The 24,743-nt window shown below is 39.0% G+C and overlaps 1 protein-coding gene across 6 annotated transcripts in view; it reads right to left on the bottom strand.

The window, feature by feature from the left end:
- PKP4 (plakophilin 4) overlaps positions 1–24,743 on the bottom strand; it is a 784,378-nt gene that overhangs the window by 546,523 nt on the left and 213,112 nt on the right. For all 6 annotated transcript variants that reach the window (XM_053698322.1, XM_053698321.1, XM_053698324.1 and 3 more), the window contains exon 2: positions 19,834–19,967. In XM_053698322.1, the coding sequence (XP_053554297.1) occupies positions 19,834–19,962 (129 nt within the window). In that variant the 5' untranslated portion in view covers positions 19,963–19,967. The remainder of the gene's footprint in view (positions 1–19,833; positions 19,968–24,743) is intronic.

Genomic DNA, 24,743 nt, shown 5'->3' with positions numbered 1-24,743 from the left:
CAATGACATTAAGACATTAATGTCTGTGTGTTAAGTTATTTTGAAGGGGACAGCAAATTTACACTGTTATATAGGCTGTACATTTACTACTTTACATTGTAGAAAGGTATCATTTCTTCAGTGTTGTCATATGAAAAGATATAATAAAATATTTACAAAAAGGTGAGGGGTGTACTCACTTTTGTGAGATACACTATATATATATATATATATATATATATATATATATATATATATATATATATATATATATAAAAATAATAGTAGGCAAAGGGCCCTTTTATCAGCTTAAAACATTTATTTGCAATTATTGAAAAAAGGAGCCAGTTCCTCATTTAATGCAGTGGCTCAGTAAGAACAGTTAGGCTTTTCACATAAATTATACTAGCATCTTTGTGTGTGGGTGAAAATCCAAGAATACCAACAAACCACAGTTTTCTTTCTACAAGACCCGGAATTGGCAGCAACAACAGTTTGTTTTCTTAACACTGATGGTTAAAACAAATTTGGAAAAGAGAGCATCATTCTTTCATCACAATGAACAATTGTATTTCAGTAAAACAAGCCAGCGGAGAGCCTCAGCTACCCATGTATTAAGTCTCTACAGTCAGGACATTAGATCAGACGCAGCTGCTCTGAAGACCAGCATGATATAATGTCACTGTAATCATGAATACAGGAGCAGACTGTAGCTGAAATTTACTTGCTAAAATAACTTGTAAACTATGGCTGTAAAAAGTTATCAGGTGGCTTTTAGACAACTATAATTATTTTATTAAAATGTGCATCAAATTAAAAATGTCATCCTCTTATATGCTTAAGAAAAATGAAACATTTTAGTGTCTCTGAAATGCTTAACCCCTTAATGACCGGACCATTTTTCAATTTTCTTACCCTTAATGACAATGGCTATTTTTACATTTCTGCGGTGTTTGTGTTTAGCTGTAATTTTCCTCTTGTACCCACACATATTATATACCGTTTTTCTCGCCATTAAATGGACTTTCTAAAGATACCATTATTTTAATCATGTCTTATAATTTACTACAAAAAAAATAATAAAATATGAGGAAAAAATGGAAAAAAACACACTTTTTCTAACTTTGACCCCCAAAATCTGTTACACATCTGCAATCACCAAAAAACACCCATGCTAAATAGTTTCTAAATTTTGTCCTGAGTTTAGAAATACCCAATGTTTACATGTTCTTTGTTTTTTTTGTAAGTTATAGGGCCATAAATACAAGTAGCACTTCGCTATTTCCAAACCACTTTTTTTCAAAATTAGCGCTAGTTACATTGGAACCCTGATATCTGTCAGGAATACCTGAATATCCCTTGACATGTATATATTTTTTGTTAGAAGACAACCCAAAGTATTGATCTAGGCACATTTTGGTATATTTTATGCCACCATTTCACCGCCAAATGCGAGCAAATAAAAAAAAAACTTTACATTTTTCACAATTTTAGGTTTCTCACTGAAATTATTTACAAACAGCGTGTGCTATTATGGCACAAATTGTTGTAAAAGCTTCTTTGGGATCCCCTTTGTTCAGAAATAGCAGACTTATATGGCTTTGGCATTGCTTTTTGGTAATTAGAAGGCCGCTAAATGCTGCTGCGCAACACACGTAAATTATGCCCAGCAGTGAAGGGGTTAATTAGGTAGGTTGTAGGGAGCTTGCAGGGTTAATTTTAGCTTTAGGGTAGAGATCAGCCTCCCACCTGACACATCCCACCCCCTGATCCCTCCCAAAGAACTATCTTCCCTCCCCCACCCCACAAATGTCCCCGCCATCTTAAGTACTGGCAGAAAGTCTGCCAGTACTAAATAAAAGGAGTTTTTTTTTTTTTTATAAAAAAAATAAAATATTTTAGCTGTGATGGACTCCTGCCTTAGCCCCAACCTCCATGATCCCCCCCCCCCAGATCTCTAACCCTCCCCCCTATCTAATTGCGGCCATCTTGGGTACTGGCAGCTGTCTGCCAGTACCCAATTTGCCCCAAAAACAAAAGTATTTTTTGTTCTTTTGCTTTTTTTTATGTTTTCTGTAGTGTAGCAGCCCCCCACAATACCCCTATCCCCCTCCCAGATCCTTTTATATTATTTTTTTTAAAAATCTTTCCCGCCCCCTCTTCCCTCCTCATTGGTGTCAGTGGCCAGCTAATGCGCGTGCACGCGCGCCCCCCGCACGCTCCCGGCACCCGCCGTGCACATTGCACTTCTAGGAACCGGATGCCGGGTAGCGATGGGCCGCCCACCCGCCTCCCTGTTACGCTCCCACCAACGAACCGGCACCATAGCTACCGGTGCAGAGAGGGCCACAGAGTGGCTCTCTCTGCATCGGAGTCTTCTAAAAAGGTATTGCAGGATGCCTCCATATGGAGGCATCACTGCAATACCCTGAGAGCTGCTGGAAGCGATTGCAATCGCTTCCAGCACTCTCTTAGACAACTGACGTACCAGGTACGTCCATTGTCATTAACTGCTTGTTAATGCATGACGTACCTGGTACGTCAGTTGTCATTAAGGGGTTAAAAAGAAATGAAAGTCAAAATTATGTTTTTCTGATGCCATTTTAAGAGACTTTTCAGTTTACTTCAATAAAATGTACTTCGCTGATCCTTTATCGAAAAGCATACCTAGGTAAGTTTGCTAGAAGCAATGCACTACTGGGAGCTAGCTGGTAACCTAGCTATTCCTCTCGTCAATGGCTCACCATGTGATCAGCTAGGTCCCTTTATGGGTGTTAAACACGTAGCTACATATACAAGCAAATAAGCATTTTCTTTTTAAACTTTATTGAACCTTTAAATTTACCAGACTCCTATTTACATCTTTGGCCACAGCAAAGGAGACCATGAAAATGGGTTTGACCAGACCTTTCAAGGGGTATACCCTTTAACTGCTTTGATTCTTAAAACCTTTAGATTATGCTAACAAAATGACAGGGTTAAATTATTTGTATATTTATTTCATATACAGATATTTTGTAATGCAGTACTTTACTGATTTGGCTCAATGGTAGCCTGTATGTTTATCATCAGAATTGAATAAAAAAATGTAATCAATACAAAAACACTTTATTTTTTTATTTTATTTTTTTAAATATTTCAACTTCCTTCCAGTGACGTAAAAATATCCACTGTGATTTAACGCCTTGATTTAATCTTTACTTTATCCCATTAAAAGGACATGAAACCCAAACACTTTCTTTGAAGTTTCAGATAGAGAATACCAACTTTCTAATTTACGTCTACTATCTAATTTGCTTTGCTCTCTTGGTATAATTTGTAGAAAGAATACCTAGGTAGGCTCAGGAGCAGCAATGCACTAATGGGAGCTAGCTGCTGATTGGTGGCTGCACTTACTGTATATACCTAGTCTTTGGTTTACCCAGTGTATACAGCTAACTTCCTATAGTGCAATGCTGCTCCATTAAAGAATAGCAAAGGAATTAAAGGGACAGTATACACCAATATTCAGATAACTACATTAATAGACACTACTATAAAGAAGAATATGCACAGATACGGATATTAAACCTTTTAAAAACTTACTTAGAAACTCCCAGTTTAGCACTGTTGATGAGGTTAGATTGGGAAACCCACTGAAAGGGGCTGGGGAAACAGGAAAAGGAGACACTCCCCCTGTATATGAAAAGTCCCATAACACAACCAGGAGTCTGTAGACATCAGTATACATCTAAAACTTTGGGGCTTGGTTGGGAGTCTGAAAATCAGCACAATTGCATGCTCTATCTGTATCCTTAAAGGTTTAGTAAACACCAAAAAAGTTATTGTTTAAAAAGATAGATAATCCCTTTATTTACCATTCCCAAGTTTTGCATTACCAACACAGTTATATTAATATACTTTTTTACCTCTGTAATTACCTTGTATCGAAGCCTTTGCTAACTGCCTCATCAGATCTTTTAACAGACTTGCATTTCAGGCAATTCGTGCTGACTCTTAAATAACTTCACGTGCGTGAGCACAGAGTTCATGTGTTTCATATAGATAACCAACACCCTCTAGCTGTGAAAAACTGTCAAATGCATTCAGATGAGATTTGGACTTTACTATCCCATTAAAAAATGTTTAGGTTTCATGACCCTTTAAATTGCCAGAACGACAAACACTTGAATGGGCACAGTAGTGATATAACTTGATTGTTTGGAACATATATGGGCAATCAAAGGATTACATCCCAGTCTCTTAATATACGTTATATACAGAAAGGTCTAACACACCTAACTACTAAGACCAGCTTACATTGTCAATCCATTTGAAGATCAACAATACATTCTGTGAGCTGGAGTTCCTGAGCTATTGGTGCTCCAGTTCCATATGAAGGCAGGTGCTTGATTGTTACAGACGGTGACACTGTGCAAGTTACCATCTGTAACTTATCTGCTGGGGCCAGCGTGAGGTGTGGGAGGGAAGCCGGGACACGGGTGGGCAGTCCAGCAGTGAAGGGGAGGGAGTGGGAGGGAGTGGGATGGCCCTACACTACAGAAAAAAAGAATGAAGGTAGAGGGAGGGATGGGGAGCTACACTACAGAAAAACATAATTTATGTAAGAACTTACCTGATAAATTCATTTCTTTCATATTGGCAAGAGTCCATGAGCTAGTGACATATGGTATATACAATCCAACCAGGAGGGGCAAAGTTTCCCAAAACTCAAAATACCTATAAATACACCCCTCACCACACCCACAATTCAGTTTAACAAATAGCCAAGCAGTGGGGTGATAAAGAAAGGAGTAGAAAGCATCAACAAAAAAAATTTGGAAATAATTGTGCTTTATAAAAAAAATCATAACCACCAAAAAAAGGGTGGGCCTCATGGACTATTGCCAATATGAAAGAAATGTATTTATTAGGTAAGTTGTTACATAAATTATGTTTTTTTTTTCATGTAATTGGCAAGAGTCAATGAGCTAGTGACATATGGGATATCAATACCCAAGATGTGGATCTCCACTCAAGAGTCACTAGTGAGGGAGGGAATAAAATAAAAACAGCCATAATCTGCTGAAAAAAATGAATCCACAACCCAAAAATATAAGTTTATTTCATCTGAAAGAAAAAACTTAAATCAAAAGCAGAAGAATCAAAACTGAAACAGCTGCCTGAAGAACTTTTCTACCAAAAACTGCTTCCGAAGAAGCAAATACATCAAAACGGTAGAATTTAGTAAATGTATGCAAAGAGGACCAAGTTGCCGCTTTGCAAATCTGATCAACTGAAGCTTCATTATTAAAAGCCCACAAAGTGGAGATTGATCTAGTAGAATGAGCTGTAATTATCTGAGGCGGGGCCTGACCCGACTCAAAATAAGCTTGATGAATCAAAAGTTTCAAACAAGAAGCCAAGGAAATAGCAGAAATCTTCTGACTTTTCCTAGAACCAGAAAATAAAACAAATAGACTGGAAGTCTTCCTGAAATCTTTAGTAGCTTCCACATAATTCAAAGCTCTTACTACATCCAAAGAATGTAAGGATCTTTCCAAAGAATTCTTAGGATTAGGACACAAGGAAGGGACAACAATTTCTCTACTAATGTTGTTAGAATTCACAACCTTAGGTAAAAATTGAAAAGAAGTCCGCAAAACTGCCTTATCCTGATGAAAAATCAGAAAATGAGACTCACAACAGTAGATAACTCAGAAACTCATCTAACAGAAGAGATGGCCAAAAGGAACAACACTTTCCAAGAAAGTAGTTTAATGTCCAAAGAATGCATAGGTTCAAATAGAAGAACCTGTAAAGCCGTCAGAACCAAATTAAGACTCCAAGGGGGAGAAATTGATTTAATAACAGGCTTAATAAGAACTAAAGCTTGTACAAAACAGTGTATATCAGGAAGTATAGCAATCTTTCTGATAAGTAAAACAGAAAGAGCGGAGATTTGTCCTTTCAAGGAACTTGCAGACAAACCCTTATCCAAACCGTCCTGAAGAAACTGTAAAATTCTATGAATTCTAAAAGAATGCCAGGAGAATTTATGAGAAGAACACCATGAAATGTAAGTCTTCCAAACTCTATAATAAATCTTTCTAGAAACAGATTTACGAGCTTGTAACATAGTATTAATCACAGAGTCAGAGAAACCTCTATGATTTAGTACTAAGGGTTCAATTTCCATACCTTCAAATTTAATGATTTGAGATCCTGATGGAAAAGCGGACCTTGAGATAGTAGGTCTGGCCGAACGGAAGTGGCCAAGGCGGTCAACCAGACATCCGAACCAGATCCGCATACCAAAACCTGTGTGGCCATGCTGGAGCCACCAGCAACACAAATGATTGTTCCATGATGATTTTGGAGATCACTCTTGGAAGGAGAACTAGAGGCGGGAAAATGTAAGCAGGATGATAACACCAAGGAAGTGTCAGTGCATCCACTGCTTCCGCCTGAACATCCCTAGACCTGGACAGGTATCTGGGAAGTTTCTTGTTTAGATGAGAGGCCATGGGATCTATCTCTGGAAGACCCCACAACTGAACAATCTGAGAAAACACATCTATATGGAGAGACCACTCCCCTGGATGTAAAGTCTGGCGGCTGAGATAATCCACCTCCCAATTGTCTACACCTGGGATATGCACCGCAGAGATTAGACAAGAACTGGATTCCGCCCAAACAAGTATCTGAGATACTTCTTTCATAGCTTGGGGACTGTGAGTCCCACCCTGATGATTGACATATGCCAATGTTGTGATATTGTCTGTCTGAAAACAAATGAACGGTTCTCTCTTTAGCAGAGGCCAAAACTGAAGAGCTCTGAGAATTGCATGGAGTTCTAAAATATTTATTGGTAATCTCGCCTCTTGAGATTTCCAAACCCCTTATTGCTGTCAGAGATCCCCAAACAGCTCCCCAACCTGAAAGACTCACAAAAGAAGCCCTTTGAACTAAACGATGGTGATCTATCCACCATGTCAGAGAGTGTCATACATTCGGATTCAAGGATATTAATTGTGATATATTTGTATAATCCCTGCACCATTGATTCAGCATACAAAGCTGTAGAGGTCTCATGTGAAAACGAGCAAAGGGGATCGCTTCCGATGCTACAGTCATGAGACCTAAAACTTCCATGCACATAGCCACTGAAGGGAATGACTGAGACTGAAGGTGCCGGCATGCTGCGACCAATTTTAAACGTCTCTTGTCCGTTAGAGACAGAGTCATGGACACGGAATCTATTTGGAAGCCTAAAAAGGTGACCCTTGTCTGAGGAATCAAGAATCTTTTGGTAAATTGATCCATGTTTCCAAAGAAACAACACTAGTTGATTCATGTGAGATTCTGCAGTACACAAAGACTGAGCTAGTACCAAGATATCGTACAAATAAGGTAACAACGCAATACCCTGTTCTCTGATTACAGAGAGTAGGGCACCCAGAACCTTTGAAAAGATTCTTGGAGATGTTGCTAGGCCAAATGGAAGAGCAACAAATAGGTAATGCTTGTTTAGAAAAGAGAATCTCAGAAACTGATAATGTTCTGGATGAATCGGAATATGAAGGTATGCATCCTGCAAGTCTATTGTGGACATATAATGTCCCTGCTGAACAAAAGGCAGAATAGTCCTTATAGTCACCAACTGAAAATTGGTACTCTTAATTAACGATTAAAAATTTTCAGATCCAGAACTGGTCTGAATAAATTTTCCTTCTTTGGTATAATGGATTTGAATAAAACCCCAAACCTTGTTCCTGAGGAGGAACTGGCATGATTACCCCTGAAGACTCCAGATCTGAACAAAACTTCAGGAAAGCCTGAGTTTTAACTGGATTTGCTGGGATACGAGAGAGAAAAAATCTTCTCACAGGAGGTCTTACTCGGAATCTTATTCGATACCCTTGAGAGACAATGCTCTGAATCCATTGATTTTGGACAGATTTTATCCAAATATCCTTGAAGAACCTTAATCTGCCCCCTACCAGCTGAGCTGGAATGAGGGCTGCACCTTCATGCGGATTTAGGGGCTGACATTGGTTTCCTAAATGGCTTGGATTTATTCCAATTTGAGGAAGGCTTCCAATTGGAAGCAGACTCCTTGGGGGGAGGATTGAGTTTTTGTTCCTTATTCTGACAAAAAGAACGAAAACGGTTAGCCTTAGATTTACCCTTAGGTTTTTAATCCTGAGGCAGAAAAACTCCCCCAGAGACAGTTGAAATAATAGAATCCAACTGAGAACCAAATAAATTATTACCTTGGAAAGAAAGAGATAGTAATCTAGATTTAGATGCCATATCAGCATTCCAAGATTTAAGCCACAAAACTCTTCTAGCTAAAAAAGCTAAAGATATGGATCTAACATCAATTTTGATAATATCAAAATATTGCATCACAAATGAAATGATTAGCATATTGCAATAGGCAAATAATGCTAGATAAGTCAGAATCAAATTCCTGTTGCGCTAAATTCTCCAACCAGAAGGTTGATGCGGCCGCAACATCAGCCAAAGAAATTGCAGGTCTGAGAAGATGACCTGAATATAAATAGGCCTTCCTTAGATAAGATTCAAGCATCCTATCTAAAGGATGCTTAAAGGAAGTACTATCTTCCATAGGAATAGTGGTACGTTTAGCAAGAGTAGAAATAGCCCCATCACTTTGGGGATTTTTTCCCAAAACTCTATAGATTTTGCTAGTAAAGGATACAATTTTTTAAACCTTGAAGGAATAAAAGAAGTACCTGGCTTATTCCATTCCCTGGAAAACATATCAGAAATAGGAAAAACCCCTGGAGAAACCACAGGTGGTTTAAAAACAGCATTTAAACGTTTACTAGACTGAACGTCAATAGGACTGGTTACCTCAATATCCAAAATAATTAACACTTCTTTTAATAAAGAACGCATATACTCTATTTTAAATAAATAAGTAGATTTGTCAGTGTCAATGTCTGAGGAAGGATCTTCTGTATCAGATAGATCCTCATCAGAAGAGGATAAATTATGTTGTTGGTCATTTGAAATTTCATCAACTAAATGAGAAGTTTTAAAAGACCTTTTACGTTTATTAGAAGGTGGAAATGCAGACAAAGCCTTCAGTATAGAATCAGAAACAAATTCTTTAAAATTTACAGGTATATCATGCACATCAGAAGTTGAAGGAACTACAACTGGCAATGTACTATTACTGATGGATACACTATCTGCATGTAAAAGTTCATCATGACAACTATTACAAATGACATTCGGCGAAATAATTTCTACAATTTTACAACAAATGCACTTTGGTAGGACCGATGTCAGGCAGCAATGTTCCAGCAGAAACTTCTGAGGCAGGATCAGATAGAGACATCTTGCAAAATGTAAGAGAAAAAACAACATATAAAGCAAAAACAGAATTTATGCTTACCTGATAAATTACTTTCTCTTGCGGTGTATCCAGTCCAGGGATTCATCCTTTACTTGTGGGATATTCTCATTCCCTACAGGAAGTGGCAAAGAGAGCACACAGCAGAGCTGTCCATATAGCTCCCCCTCTAGCTCCACCTCCCAGTCATTCGACCAAAGGTTAGGAAGAAAAAGGAGAAACCATAGGGTGCAGTGGTGACTGTAGTTTAAACAAAAAATGTTTTACCTGACTTAATTGCCAATGCGGGCCGTGGACTGGATACACCGCAAGAGAAAGAAATTTATCAGGTAAGCATAAATTCTGTTTTCTCTTGCAAGGTGTATCCAGTCCACTGATTCATCCTTTACTTGTGGGATACCAATACCAAAGCTTTAGGACATGGATGAAGGGAGGGAACAAGACAGGTACCTTAAACGGAAGGCACCACTGCTTGCAAAACCTTTCTCCCAAAAATAGCCTCCGAAGAAGCAAAAGTATTGAATTTGTAAAATTTGGCAAAAGTATGCAGTGAAGACCAAGTCGCTGCCTTACAAATCTGTTCAACAGAAGCCTCATTCTTGAAAGCCCATATGGAAGCCACTGCTCTGGTAAAATGAGCAGTAATTCTTTCAGGAGGCTGCTGGCCAGCAGTCTCATAGGCCAAACGGATTATGCTTTTCAGCCAAAAGGAAAGAGAGGTAGCAGTCGCTTTCTGACCTCTCCTCTTACCAGAGTAGATAACAAACAAGGAAGATGTTTGTCTGAAATCCTTAGTTGCTTGCAAATAGAACTTTAGAGCACGAACTACATCAAGATTGTGCAACAGACGTTCCTTCTTCGAAGAAGAATTGGGACACAGAGAAGGAACAACAATTTCCTTCTTGATAGAAACCACTTTAGGAAGAAAACCAGGTTTAGTACGCAAAACTACCTTGGGCGCGATCCGATATAGATCGCAGTTTGCGGCGCAAGCGAGGGAACCGGCGTCGCCCGCAGTTTCAGCTCGCAACTCGAGCTATCCCATATATGGCGCCGTCAGATGCTAACGTGCCGTAAGTCTGACAAACCAGCGATGTCCAGAAATCTGCGCAAGTACAAATTTCTGGCGTCGCCAGTGACTTGCGGCACGTTAGAAACTGCCGGCGCCTATAAAACCTGACTAAAGTCTAAAACACCCGCACTGTCTAACACGCCTCCCTAACATAGCCCGCACTGTCTAACACGCCTCCCTAACATAGCCCGCACTGTCTAACACGCCTCCCTAACATAGCCCGACACGTCTAACCCTCTATCCGCTATCCCCCCTCACTAGCCTAACAATAAAAAAGCTATTAACCCCTAAACCGCCGCTCCCGTACCCCGCCGCAACCTAATAAAGTTATTAACCCCTAAACCGCCGCTCCCGTACCCCGCCGCCAGCTATATTATATCTATAACCCCCTAAAGTGAGCCCCTAACACCGCCGCCATCTATATTAAAATTATTAACCCCTAATGTAAGCCCCTTACACCGCCGCCATCTCTATTAAAATAATTAACCCCTAATTTAATCTACCTACCCCGCCGCCAGCTATATTATCTATATTAACCCTAAGTATATTATAGTTAATATAGTTATTACATTATATATATTAACTATATTAACCCTAATTATATTAGGGTTAATATAGTTACTATAGTATTTATATTAACTATATTAACTCTATCTAACCCTAACACCCCTAACTAAATTTATATTATATTAATCTAATTCATTTATAAACTAAAATATTCCTATTTAAATCTAAATACTTACCTATAAAATAAACCCTAAGATAGCTACAATATAATTAATAATTACATTGTAGCTATGTTAGGGTTAATATTTATTTTACAGGTAAATTGTTAATTATTTTAACTAGGTATAATAGATATTAAATAGTTATTAACTATTTAATATCTACCTAGTTAAAATAATTACCCAATTACCTGTAAAATAAATCCTAACCTAAGTTACAAATACACCTACACTATCAATAAATTAAATAAACTACAAACATCTATCTAAAAATACAATTAAATTAACTAAACTAAATTACAAAAAAAAAAAAAACACTAAATTACAAAAAATAAAAAAAAGATTACAATATTTTTAAGCTAATTACACCTATTCTAAGCCCCCTAATAAAATAATAAACCCCCAAAATAAAAAAAATTCCCTGCCCTATTCTAAATTAAACAAATTTCAAAGCTCTTTACCTTACCAGCCCTTAAAAGGGCCTTTTGTGGGGCATGCCCCAAAGAATTCAGCTCTTTTGCATACAACAAATACAATCCCCCCCCCCCCCATTACAACCCACCACCCACATACCCCTATTCTAAAACCACCCAAACCCCCCTTAAAAAAGCCTAACACTACCCCCCTGAAGATCTCCCTACCTTGTCTTCACCACACCGGGCCGAACTCCTGATCCGATCCGGGCGATGTCTTCCTCCAAGCGGCAAAGAAGAATTCTTCCTCCGGCGATGTCTTCCTCCAAGCGGCAAAGAAGAATTCTTCCTCCGGCGACGTCTTCCTCCAAGCGGCATTCTTCCGGCGGCATCTTCAATCTTCTTTCTTCGCTCCGCCGCCGCGGAGCATCCATCCAGGCCGACGACTGAACGACGAATGAGGTACCTTTAAATGACGTCATCCAAGATGGCGTCCGCCGAATTTCGATTGGCTGATAGGATTCTATCAGGAAGTAAGAAAAATCTGATTGGCTGATTGAATAGCTACCAAAAACAAAAAACTTTCCAAGATAACAACTTAATATCTATGGAATGTAAAGGTTCAAACGGAACCCCTTGAAGAACTGAAAGAACTAGATTTAGACTCCATGGCGGAGCCACAGGTTTATAGACGGGCTTGATTCTGACTAAAGCCTGAGCAAACGCTTGAACGTCTGGTACCTCTGCCAGACGTTTGTGTAAAAGAATAGACAGAGCAGATATATGTCCCTTTAAAGAACTAGCCGACAATCCTTTCTAAAATCCGTCTTGGAGAAAAGACAATATCCTGGGAATTCTAATCTTACTCCATGAGTAACCCTTGGATTCACACCAACAAAGATATTTCCGTCATATCTTATGGTAGATTTTCCTGGTGACAGGCTTTCTAGCCTGAATCAGAGTATCTATAACTGACTCAGAGAAACCACGCTTTGATAGAATTAAGCGTTCAATCTCCAAGCAGTCAGACGTAGAGAAACTAGATTTGGATGCTTGAACGGACCCTGTATTAGAAGGACCTGCCTCATCGGCAGTGTCCATGGTGGGGCAGATGACATGTCCACTAGGTCTGCATACCAAGTCCTGCGTGGCCACGCAGGCGCTATCAAACTCACCAACGCCTTCTCCTGCTTGATTCTGGCGATCAGACGAGGGAGAAGAGGAAACGGTGGAAAAACATAAGCCAGATTGAAGGACCAAGGCGCTGCTAGAGCATCTATCAATGCCGCCTTGGGGTCCCGGGACCTGGATCCCTAGAGAGGAAGCTTGGTGTTCTGATGGGACGCCATCAGATCCAACTCTGGAATGCCCCATAGCTGAGTCAGCTGGGCAAATACCTCCGGGTGAAGTTCCCACTCCCCCGGGTGAAAAGTCTGACGACTCAGAAAATCCGCCTCCCAGTTGTCTACTCCTGGGATGTGAATTGCTGACAGATGGCAGGAGTGGTCCTCCGCCCACCTGATTATTTTGGTTACTTCCTTCATCGCTAGGGAACTCTTTGTTCCCCCTTGATAATTGATGTAAGCTACAGTCGTGATGTTGTCCGACTGAAATCTGATGAATTTGGCCACAGCTAGTTGAGGCCATGCCTGAAGCGCGTTGAATATCGCCCTCAGTTCCCGAATGTTTATCGGGAAAAGAGATTCTTCCCGAGACCATAAGCCTTGAGCTTTCAGGGAGTCCCAGACTGCACCCCAGCCAGGCGTCGGTCGTTACAATGATCCACTCTGGTCTGCGGAAACATATTCCCTGAGACAGGTGATACTGAGACAACCACCAGAGAAGAGAAACTCTGGTTTCCTGGTCCAACTGTATTTGAGGAGACAAATCTGCATAATCCCCATTCCACTGATTGAGCATGCATAGTTGCAGTGGTCTGAGATGTATCCGAGCAAAAGGGACTATGTCCATTGCCGCTACCATTAATCCGATTGCCTCCATGCACTGAGCTACAGATGGCCGAGAAATGGAATGAAGAACTCGGCAAGTAGTTAAAATTTTCAACTTTCTGACCTCTGTCAGAAATATTTTCATTTCTACCGAATCTATTAGTGTTCCTAGGAAGGGAACCCTTGTGAGTGGGGACAGAGAAGTCTTTTTGATGTTCACCTTCCACCCGTGAGACCTTAGAAAGGCCAATACAACCTCCGTGTGAGCCTTGGCTCTGTGAAAGGACGGCGCCTGAATTAAGATGTCGTCCAAATAAGGCGCTACTGCTATGCCCCGCGGTCTTAGAACCGCCAGAAGGGACCCTAGCACCTTTGTGAAAATTCTGGGAGTAGTGGCTAAACCGAATGGAAGAGCCACGAACTGGTAATGCTTGTCTAGAAAAGCGAACCTGAGGAACTGATGATTTTTGTGGATAGGGATATGCAGGTACGCATCCTTTAGATCCACGGTAGTCATATATTGACCTTCCTGGATCATAGGTAAGATTGTCCGGATGGTCTCCATCTTGAATGATGGGACTCTGAGGAATCTGTTTAGAATTTTTAGATCCAGGATTGGTCTGAAAGTTCCTTCTTTTTTGGGAACCACAAACAGGTTTGAGTAAAAACCCAGTCCTTGATCTGCAATTGGAACTGGGTATATCACTCCCATCGTATGTAGATCTTCTACACAGCGTAAGAACGCCTCTTTCTTTGTCTGGTCTGTAGACCGACAAGAAATGTGGAACCTTCCCCTTGGAGGGGAGTCCTTTAATTCTAGAAGATATCCCTGGGAAACAATCTCTAAAGCCCAGGGATCGTGAACATCTCTTGCCCAGGCCTGAGCGAAGAGAGAAAGTCTGCCCCCTACTAGATCCGGTCCCGGATCGGGGGCTACCCCTTCATGCTGTCTTGGTAGCAGCTGCAGGCTTTTTGGCCTGTTTACCCTTGTTCCAGCCCTGATAAGGCTTCCAGGTTGCGTTGGGCTGTGAAGCGTTACCCTCTTGCTTTGCAGCTGTAGAGGCTGAACCGGGACCGCTCCTGAAATTACGAAAGGAACGAAAATTAGCTTTGTTTTTAGCCTTAAAGGGCTTGTCCTGAGGGAGAGCATGGCCCTTTCCCCTGGTGATTTCTGAAATAATCTCTTTCAATTCTGGCCCAAAAAGGGTCTTTCCTTTGAAAGGGATATTTAATAATTTGGATTTTGATGACACATCGGCCGACCATGAATTGAGCCAAAGCGCACTGCGCGCCATAATGGCGAAACCTGAATTTTTTGCCGCTAACTTAGCTAATTGCAAAGCGGCATCTGTGATAAAATAAGTAGCCAGCTTTAGAGCCTTAATTCTATCCATAATTTCATCATATGAGGTCTTCGCCTCAAACCAGAAAGCCACTGCAGTAGTTACAGGAATAATGCAGGCAATAGGTTGGAGAAGAAAACCTTGTTCAACAAAAATTTTCTTAAGTAAACCTTCTAACTTTTTATCCATAGGATCTTTAAAAGCACAACTGTCTTCAATTGGTATGGTTGTGCGTTTAGCAAGTGAAGAAACAGCCCCCTCTACCTTAGGGACCGTCTGCCACGAGTCCCGCCTGGGGTCAGGTATGGGGAACATTTTCTTAAAAATAGGGGGGGGAAGGGACACCAGGTCTATCCCACTCCCTAGTAACAATATCCGCAACCCTCTTCGGGATCGGAAACGCATCTGTGTATACAGGGACCTCTAGTTACTTGTCCATTTTACACAACTTCTCTGGGACCACCATAGGGTCACAATCATCCAGAGTAGCCAATACCTCCCTGAGCAATAAGCGGAGGTGTTCCAATTTAAATTTAAACGCTAATGAATCTGATTCTGCCTGATGAGAAAACTTTCCTGAATCTGAAATTTATCCCTCAGACATCAAATCCCTCACCCCCACTTCAGAGCGTTGTGAGGGCACATCAGATAAGGCTACCTACCAAAGCTTCAGACTGCTCATAATCTGTTCTTAAAACAGAGCTATCGCGCTTTGCAGGGAAAACTGGCAGTTTGGATAGAAAGGCCGCAAGGGATTCATCCATGACTGTCGCTAGTTGTTGCAATGTAATAGGGGCAGACGCACTAGAGGTACTAGGCATCGCTTGCGCGGGCGTAACTGGTTGTGACACATGGGGAGAGGTAGACTGACTATCCTCATTACCTTCAGTCTGAGAATCATCTAGGGCCACACTTTTAAGTGCAACAATATGATCTTTAAAGTGTATAGACATATTAGTGCAATTGGGACACATTCTGAGAGTGGGTTCCACCATGGCTTCTAAACACATTGAACAAGGATTTTCCTTAGTGTCAGACATGTTTAACAGACTAGTAGCATACACAAGCAGGCTTGGAAAACACTTTAATCAAATAAAAAACACAATTTGAAAAAACGTTACTGTGCCTTTAAGAAATAAAAAGAGCATACAATTTTACAAAACGGTGAAAAATGCAGAAATCCTTTTGAAATTTTCACAGTATGTACCTAAGGCTTTAATATGATTGCACCACAAGTTGCAGAACGATTAACCCCTTAATGCCCAAACCGGAGCAGCCTAAAGCCAGCAACCGGTTAAACACCTACAGCACCTTGCCACAGCTTACTGCTGTTGCCCTACCTGCCCTTAGGGATCAGTTTTGGGGGAAAAAAAGCTTCTTTTAGACCCTCAATCAGCAACTAGACCCTCCATGTGAAGCAGCATGAACTGTCTTTCAATTCTAAAGGCGTGAAATTAGGCCCCTTCCACTCCACTACGGAATTGTGAGGCCTACAAAAATCCCTTCTGAGTGACTAAATTTAAGCCATGTGGATAATAACCCCAGAAAACACTCCAAAGTGCTTAAAAAAGTGTCCCCAACGAGTATTTCTTAAACAAATAATCGATTGCCCTGAATTAGTGTCAACCAGCCTAATTAGCCCTGTTATGTAAGCATTCAATTCTTTACTAAGTCTCAGAACATAGCTTACCCTCCCCACATGGGGATCTTGTCAGTCTTTTAGCATTATCTCAGTCTTGTCTAGAAATAAATGACTGAACATACCTCATTGCAGTCAAGCCTGCAAACTGTTCCCCCCAACTGAAGTTTTCTGGTACTCCTCAGTCCTGTGTGGGAACAGCAGTGGATTTTAGTTACAACATGCTTAAATCATTTTCCTCTCAGCAGAAATCTTCATCACTTTTCTGCTAGAGAGTAAATAGTACAAACCGGTACCATTTAAAAATAACAAACTTTTGATTGAAGATATAAAACTACAAATCTAACACCACATTCACTTTACCCTCCCGTAGAGAGACCCTAGTGCTTAGAGCCGGCAAAGAGAATGACTGGGGGGTGGAGCTAGAGGGGGAGCTATATGGACAGCTCTGCTGTGTGCTCTCTTTGCCACTTCCTGTAGGGAATGAGAATATCCCACAAGTAAAGGATGAATCTGTGGACTGGATACACCTTGCAAGAGAAATTATCCTATATTTCCTTATATGACAGTTTCAGGAATGGGAAAAAAAGCAAATAGCATAGGCCTCTGATAGAGAAAAAAAATCAAGAGGCAAACATCAATGGGGTATTGAAATAATGAAAAAGTTTGGCGCCAAGTATGACGCACAACGTAACGTAAACTTTTTGGCGCCAAAAAATAACCGGAAATGACACACTCGCGTCACTAATGACGCAACCGTGTAAAAGGTCACGGCGTCAAGTATGACGCCAGAAATGACGAAGATGCGTCATAAACATATTTTCCCGCGCCAAAAATATTTTCGCACCAAGAATGACGCAATAAAGTTTAGCATTTGACGCACCCGCAGGCCTAATGCCGCCCGCAATTTGCAAGAAGTAGTCAATTGAAAAAAGACTAAACCCCAGGTAAGAAAAAAATGTCTTTAAAAGATGTTTCTATTACCCAAATATGAAACTGACAGTCTGCAGAAAGAAATACATGAACCTGACTCATGGCAAATATAAGTACAATACATATATTTAGAACTTTATATAAATGCATAAAGTGCCAAACCATAGCTGGGGTGCCTTAAATAATAAAAAAACATACTTACCAAAAGACACCCATCCACATATAGCAGATAGCCAAACCAGTACAGAAACAGTTATCAGTAGAGGTAATGGTAAATTGAGAGTATATCGTCGATCTGAAAAGGGAGGTAGGAGATGAATCTCTACGACCGATAACAGAGAACCCATGAAATAGATCCCCGTTATGGAAATCATCGTATTCAATGAGTGATACTCCCTTCACGTCCCTCTGACATTCGCTGTACTCTGAGAGGAATCGGGCTTCAACAATGCTGAGAAGCGCATATCAACGTAGAAATCTTAGCACAAACTTACTTCACCACCTCCATAGGAGGCAAAGTGTGTAAAAACTGAATTGTGGGTGTGGTGAGGGGTGTATTTATAGGCATTTTGAGGTTTGGGAAACTTTGCACCTCCTGGTAGGATTGTATATCCCATATGTCACTAGCTCATGGACTCTTGCCAATTACATGAAAGAAATAGGTAAACCCTTTAATAATTCACCAGCACTCAGGAGACTGACATACAGGTAAAGAAGGGACCTAATCCTGCCCATCTTGACAGGCAAAGAACTAGAATTAAAGTGACAGTCAATACCAACATTGTTATTGTTCAAAAAGATAACGCCTTTACTACCCATTCCCTAGCTTTGCACAAACAACATTGTTATATTAAATTATATTAAAATACTTTATAACCTTTAAACCTCTAAATTTCAGCCTGTTTCTGAGCCATTACAGACAGCTTCTTATCACATTCTTTTTTATTAGCTTTTCACAACAGAAGACTGCTAATTCATGTGTGCCATACAGAACACATGCTCAAGCTTGTGGGTTGTGGATGACACTGCACTAATTGGCTAAAATGCAAGTCAATAAATAATAATAAATACATAGCCATGTGACAGGGCGCTGTCAAAATAAAAAAGACACAAGGTAATCACAGATATAAAATGTGTATTAATATAACCATGTTGGCTATGCAAAACTGGGAATGATTAATGAAGGGATTATCTATCTTTTTAAACAATAAACATTTTTTAGTTGACTGTCCCTTTAAGGGTTCAAATTGTGTTCATTGTCCTAGAATGAGAGGTCTCACATGCTATTAGCTTGGCTAGCCATGATAACCACTTACATTAAAAAAGTAAGGAATGCAGAAGTCTGGAAAATAGAAAAAGTAAATGAGAACTGATTATTTGTGCATTAAGTCAAGTCTAGATACAGGATACTTTAAAGGGCCACTGTAAGTAAATATTTTCTATGCCTGTTACTAACTACCCCAAATACGCTTTTTATCAATAGCATTTCATTAACATCTCTCTACCGTATATCAGAAATCTTGACTGCAAATTTAATTGTTTTCCAAACCCACTCCGTGGTTATCCTTTGCTCTGTACCAATCCGCTTACAATACCTAGGTTTCAAAATGGCGCTTTAAATACAAAGTTATTGGTTTAAGTATTTTGAACACTCAGTGCTGAAAATAGTGGGCAGGATAAAGTGACATCGGTGAATAAAAGATATAACTTTTAGAACGTTATGAAACTTAGTTTTGGAGAAAACATAGGTCAGTAGGTTTTAATTAATGTTTATTAACTTTAATATGCTAGTTGTTTAGCTTAAAAATTATAACAGAAAGTAATCCTTTAAGGTTTGTATAGAGAACTTGTTCATCTTATCACTCAGTGAGCAATCTGACCCAGTTGTACTTCCTGCCAACTTCAAAATACCCTTTTTTTCTCTCGATATGTGTGTGTGTAGAAAAAATAATGTTGTTTAATACAATAATCAAAGTGCCACAAAAAAGGAAACCAGAGACGCACACAGAAACAATGCTATTTGTGCTAAGCAAAATAAAGTAAATGATTATCTTCACAAAACCTGGAAAAAAACCATAAGATTATATGGCAGTTATATGATGGTTCACATGAATAGTACATTCACTGCACATAAACTAGCAAAACTACCAAGACTTACTGCTCATGTACCACAGGATCTTGTGTTAACTTTTATGTATAACGTTCAGGGTTAGGAAAACCTTAACCACTGCATAGCAATAGAGCTTCACAATATTACATTTGCTATGTTACAGTCTAATAAAAAAGTAACAATTTATTGGTACTAATTTCAGATACAGAATGGCTGGATCATGTAAAATAAATATTGTGTGTGAGGTATTCAAGCTACATAGTCTATCCAATAGAATACAATGGAAAAGGTATAATAAATTACCTGTTCTTTTACGGATGCCAAAATGTTTGTTGCAGTAGTTTCAGGCTCCATATTGGAACTAGTGGGCGCTTCATTAGTGATTTTCTGCATCCCCTCCTCTATTAAAGGTGTCTGCTCAGGAGCTGGCATTATACCTGAAACGGAACAGATCATGCTCATTTCAGCAGCCGAGTAATACAACACATTATGCTGCAGACCTAGTCTGAAGTTGGCATTTACAAAATTCATTATAACAAAGTAGTAGCAGCTTCAGAGAGTAGTGCAGTTTCCTTAATGATAAAGCCCAAGCGCTTTGTCACAAAGTAAACTTTGCTTATTTTGTTAGAAGCAACAGGAGCTTACAAACTTTATATCTAATATCCATGGAAGGCATTGGTTTAGAAAAAAAATATGCCTTTGTCTCGTCTAACTTCCCTTATTCTTACATAGCACAGCCTTCAAAGGAACAGTAAACACCTGGTAATTACAAGACATGTCTGTTGTCTTGCTATAAAATAGCATATCAGTCAAGTCTTCAGTGTTTAAAAAAAATTAACATCTTGCTTGCTGCATATGTTTTTCAATAGCCAAACTCCACGCACCACTTCCCTTATTTGAAGAAGCCAACAAATGGTAATTATATTAGTCGTTTTGTAGTTATCTTCTAATGCTAATTAGAAAATATATGTAGCAAGGCTAATTCAGCAGGATGCATTTCAAGTTCTGAGGGGAAAAAAATCCACAATTTTTACAGATAAATTACATAAAAAGGGGGAAAATAAATAAACATTGCAATATACTTTTATTACCTATGAATGACTAAACTTTTTATATTAAAATCGTAAGCTGTTTACTGTCCCTTTAAATAATATTAGTGGCTGATAAAACTAACAAACAAAATTTTCTCAAAATAATTTTTTTAAAAAAAAGCAAATAGAACTGTACTTCAATCACAACATAAAAATGTCTTGTATAACATTCTTCATGCAGAAAGCGCTTTTATTTGTTTCAAGCGTTCGCCGCTCTGAGCTGCTCAGGCAGCCCACGGCCAAATGTTGTTTTGGTAAGACGGCTTGACAAACCCAGGAGGCCTGGAAGTTTTAAACAGATTTGTCGACCCCTGTGCTAAGGAGGTGACATTTCCTCTTAGCAACTTGCAAGAAATCCGGCGCCACAGGGAGACAAGCCAGATTTACCGCACAGCTATTGGCTAAGAGGTGAAAACGTCACCTCTCAAGCAAAACAGCATTCTGCCGTGGGCTGCCTTAGCAGCTCAGAACGGCGAACACTTGAAACAAGTAAAGTTTTTTTTGCATGAAGTATGTTATACTTCATAAATGAAAGTCCCCTTTATTTAAGTGAAAGTCAATCCTAGCGTTTGTGAAATGCTAGGATTGACCATTGAAAGTAAAAAGGTCCTGGTGATATCTTACAGCTACACAATGTTACACACAATCAGGAAATATGACTAAGCACTAAGATTTGCAGCAGTTGTACGTATGTTGGTAAGATTGAGTACTCCACTACTACCCCAATATGAGAGTTTACAAACCATCAAGAATATTAATGAAGCCCACCGCACACCCTTTAGAAACCCGTCAAAGATTTTCTATCACAGTTGTACAATAATGTGGCCATATGAATTCAAAAGAACAATCTGATTTTCTAATGCTTAGAACCATAAATAGATACACATTTACTGCAAGTTGATACAGTCACAATTGGGAGTTATTGCAAACCTTGAACATTTTAAGTAAATCAGTTTATTAGGTACTTTGTATGTTCTAAAGACAGAAAAATGTGCTATATTGTCATTATGACCACATAAGGATTTTTAGATTGAGGTAGAGCAAAAACAGCTTGGTAGCATCTACAGATCAGGTCAAAATAACGGTTTAAACTGCATTTGTTTTTATCACCAGAAGGAAATACCTTCTATATACAGTTTGTTTTCATTACATACTGAAATAATATTTATAGTGAATGCACGCTGAGCTGGAATCTAAATCAGTCTAGGTATTTATGTCAGTCTTTTATTTCTGATTTAATTTCTGTGCATTTGAGATGTACAGTTTCAGTATATGAGCCCTAAAAAAGATTTACTTGAACTAGAGGGACAAAACAGTAAATTAACCCCTTAGAGACCAGACCATTTTTCAATTTTCTTACTCTTAAGGACCAGGGTTAATTTTACATTTCTGCAGTGTTTGTGTTTAGCTGTAATTTTCCTCTTACTCATTTACTGTACCCACACATATTATATACCGTTTAAATGGACTTTCTAAAGATACAAATATTTTCATCATATCTTATAATTTACTCTAATAAAAATGAAAAAAACACACTTTTTCTAACTTTGACCCCCAAAATCTGTTACACATCTACAACCACCAAAAAACACCCATGCTAAATAGTTTCTAAATTTTGTCCTGAGTTTAGAAATACCCAATGTTTACATGTTCTTTGCTTTATTTTGTTTTGCAAGTTATAGGGCAATAAGTACAAGTAGCACACTGCTATTTCCACTTTGCAACTATCGCTAATTTTTTTTTTTGGGGGGGGGGAAGCATTGCAACACTGATATCTGTCAGGAATCCCTGACTATCCCTTGACATGTATATATTTTTTAGTAGACAACCCAAAGTATTGATCTACTACATAGCAGGAAATAGTGCTGCCATCTAGGGCTCTTGCAAATGGATAACATTCATTTATAACAAACTGTTGTATAGTAGAGATGAGCATTTGGCAGTTTCGCTCACTGCAGAATGTGGAAGTAGGAGTCTGTTTTCAGTATTTGGCTCTTTTTTTCGGTGCCGAATATCCTCTTCTGCAAGTGAAGCACACAATAAGGTCTGAATTTGCCCAGCCTCCTACTTCCGAATTCCATGTTGAACAAAACTGCACATCTCTATTATATAGTGCTCCGGACATGTGCATACTCCTAAGCATACATCCCTGCTTCTCAACAAAAGATATAAAGAGAAAGAAATTTTGATAATAGACGTAAATTAGAAATTTGTTTAAAATTGTATGCTCTATCTGAATCGTGAATGAATAATTCTGGGTTTCATATCTCTTTAGAATTTGGGAAAAAAACTATTGTAGAATTACTACTTTGTGTTTAAGAACAGGTAAATCTCTACTGAAGTTGGTTTGATTAGAACAATTGTTTATTAATAAGTCATGTGTGCTTACAATGGACCAAGAACGTCTAGGAATACTGAAAAAATAAAAACATTTACAAATTAATTTCTTACTAAAACCCTGGGCATCTTGGCCCTTTTATGCTTCCCCTTACATAAAGGGTCCCTGATAGTCCTGTTTTGTGTGCAGGAATAATGTCTACGGAAGTCTGATAGCAAAGGGTAGTATATGGTCTTATTCATTCCTGTCCTGGGATTTTAAACAAGCCAGTGTACATTGTTTGACCTTTAGTGTCTCCATCAGTTGAATCACCTAAAAAATTGTTATTTTTATATTTCTCAATGACTTCACAGATGCAAAGTAAACAATGAAAAAGTAGCAGTCTTATAAATAACAAAACGTAACAATGATACCGCACAAAAAAGGTAAACAGAAACATGGCAAAAAGCCACACATACCAGAGGTAAACAATGATGTCTGGGGAGAGAAACTTGCAAACTGTCTGGTAAAATTGTATTTATTTTTTTGTTTGAAGACTCATTAATGGTATAAAGTTTCTCAAATTTGCATTCCGGCTTCAGCAAGTCTAGCATCATAGGACATGTCTAAACAACTAAATCTGGATTGCTGGACTAAAAAAGGCCCTTTCTAAGCAAACATAGATAAAGTAGACAGTAAGAGACTGAGGTGACTCATCCATGGGGAAATTCTGTTCGTTCTTTTTAAAACTTTATCTCTATGATTGAGATGAGGCTTCAGTAAATACATGGTAACAAGATAGTAATATGAACAGTAAACAACGTGAGATTTTTATATGCAATGTTAACTTGCACGTAATAAAACAACTCTAGTTTGCCACTGTTGGTGTAATGTAGCTCTGAAAACTGTTTCCTTCTTGTGAAAGATCATTACACAAAGATCTGTGCAAATCCAAGCCTTGGCATGGTAATCTTTCACAAGAACAAATCCAGCTGCGAAAAGAGACGAAAGGCACAAGTGGCTGCCTACTTTTCACGAAAGATCCAAATGCACATATATATTCTACAGCAACACAAAATAAATTAACTGAAGAAATAAAGCAGATCATGCTTCAACCACCTCTTAAGGAGGCAAAGTTTAAAACTGAGGTATGTGTGAGGGAGGGGTATTTATAGGCTTTTGAGGTTTGGGAAACTTTGCCTCCTCCTGGTAGGAATGCATACCACATACGTAACAGCTTGTGGAATCTTGACACCTATACGAAACAAAGAAATGTATTGTAATTACAAGGTGGGAAATGTCACTTTAAATGGATAGCAAACATCTTGTAATTATAATATATTTCTGTTGTGCTGCCAAAGAATAACATATCAGCCAAGTCTTGAAGATTTTAAAACAAATTAAAAGGGACAGTATACTGTACTAACTGCATTTTCTTTTAAAGGTTTATTTGTGTATATAGAAAAGCTGATTTTGCGTTTTGAAGCCACAACCTAATAAAATGGGTTGAGCTTGTAGGTATAATCAGATCTCATTACCACGTTGTGTATATATACCTGTTGCTTTATCTTATATCTGTCCGTAAACCAAAGACCAATACTTGGAGAGAACAATGGCATTTTGAGGTTTGGGAAACTTTGCCCCCTCCTGGTAGGAATGTATATCCCATACGTCACTAGCTCATGGACTCTTGCCACCTAAATGAAAGAAATTTACTTTCTATTACCTTATATCTTCTATACCCCACTGGGAGTGTCATTTCTTCTGATGGTTGTGTTTACACAGCTTATCTTTAGCTTGGCCCT

This window comes from Bombina bombina, chromosome 1 (assembly GCF_027579735.1).
Source record: "Bombina bombina isolate aBomBom1 chromosome 1, aBomBom1.pri, whole genome shotgun sequence".
In the NCBI taxonomy this organism is placed as follows: domain Eukaryota; kingdom Metazoa; phylum Chordata; class Amphibia; order Anura; family Bombinatoridae; genus Bombina; species Bombina bombina.
Note: the sequence above shows the minus strand (reverse complement) of the source record. Positions and strands in the feature narration are given on the sequence as shown.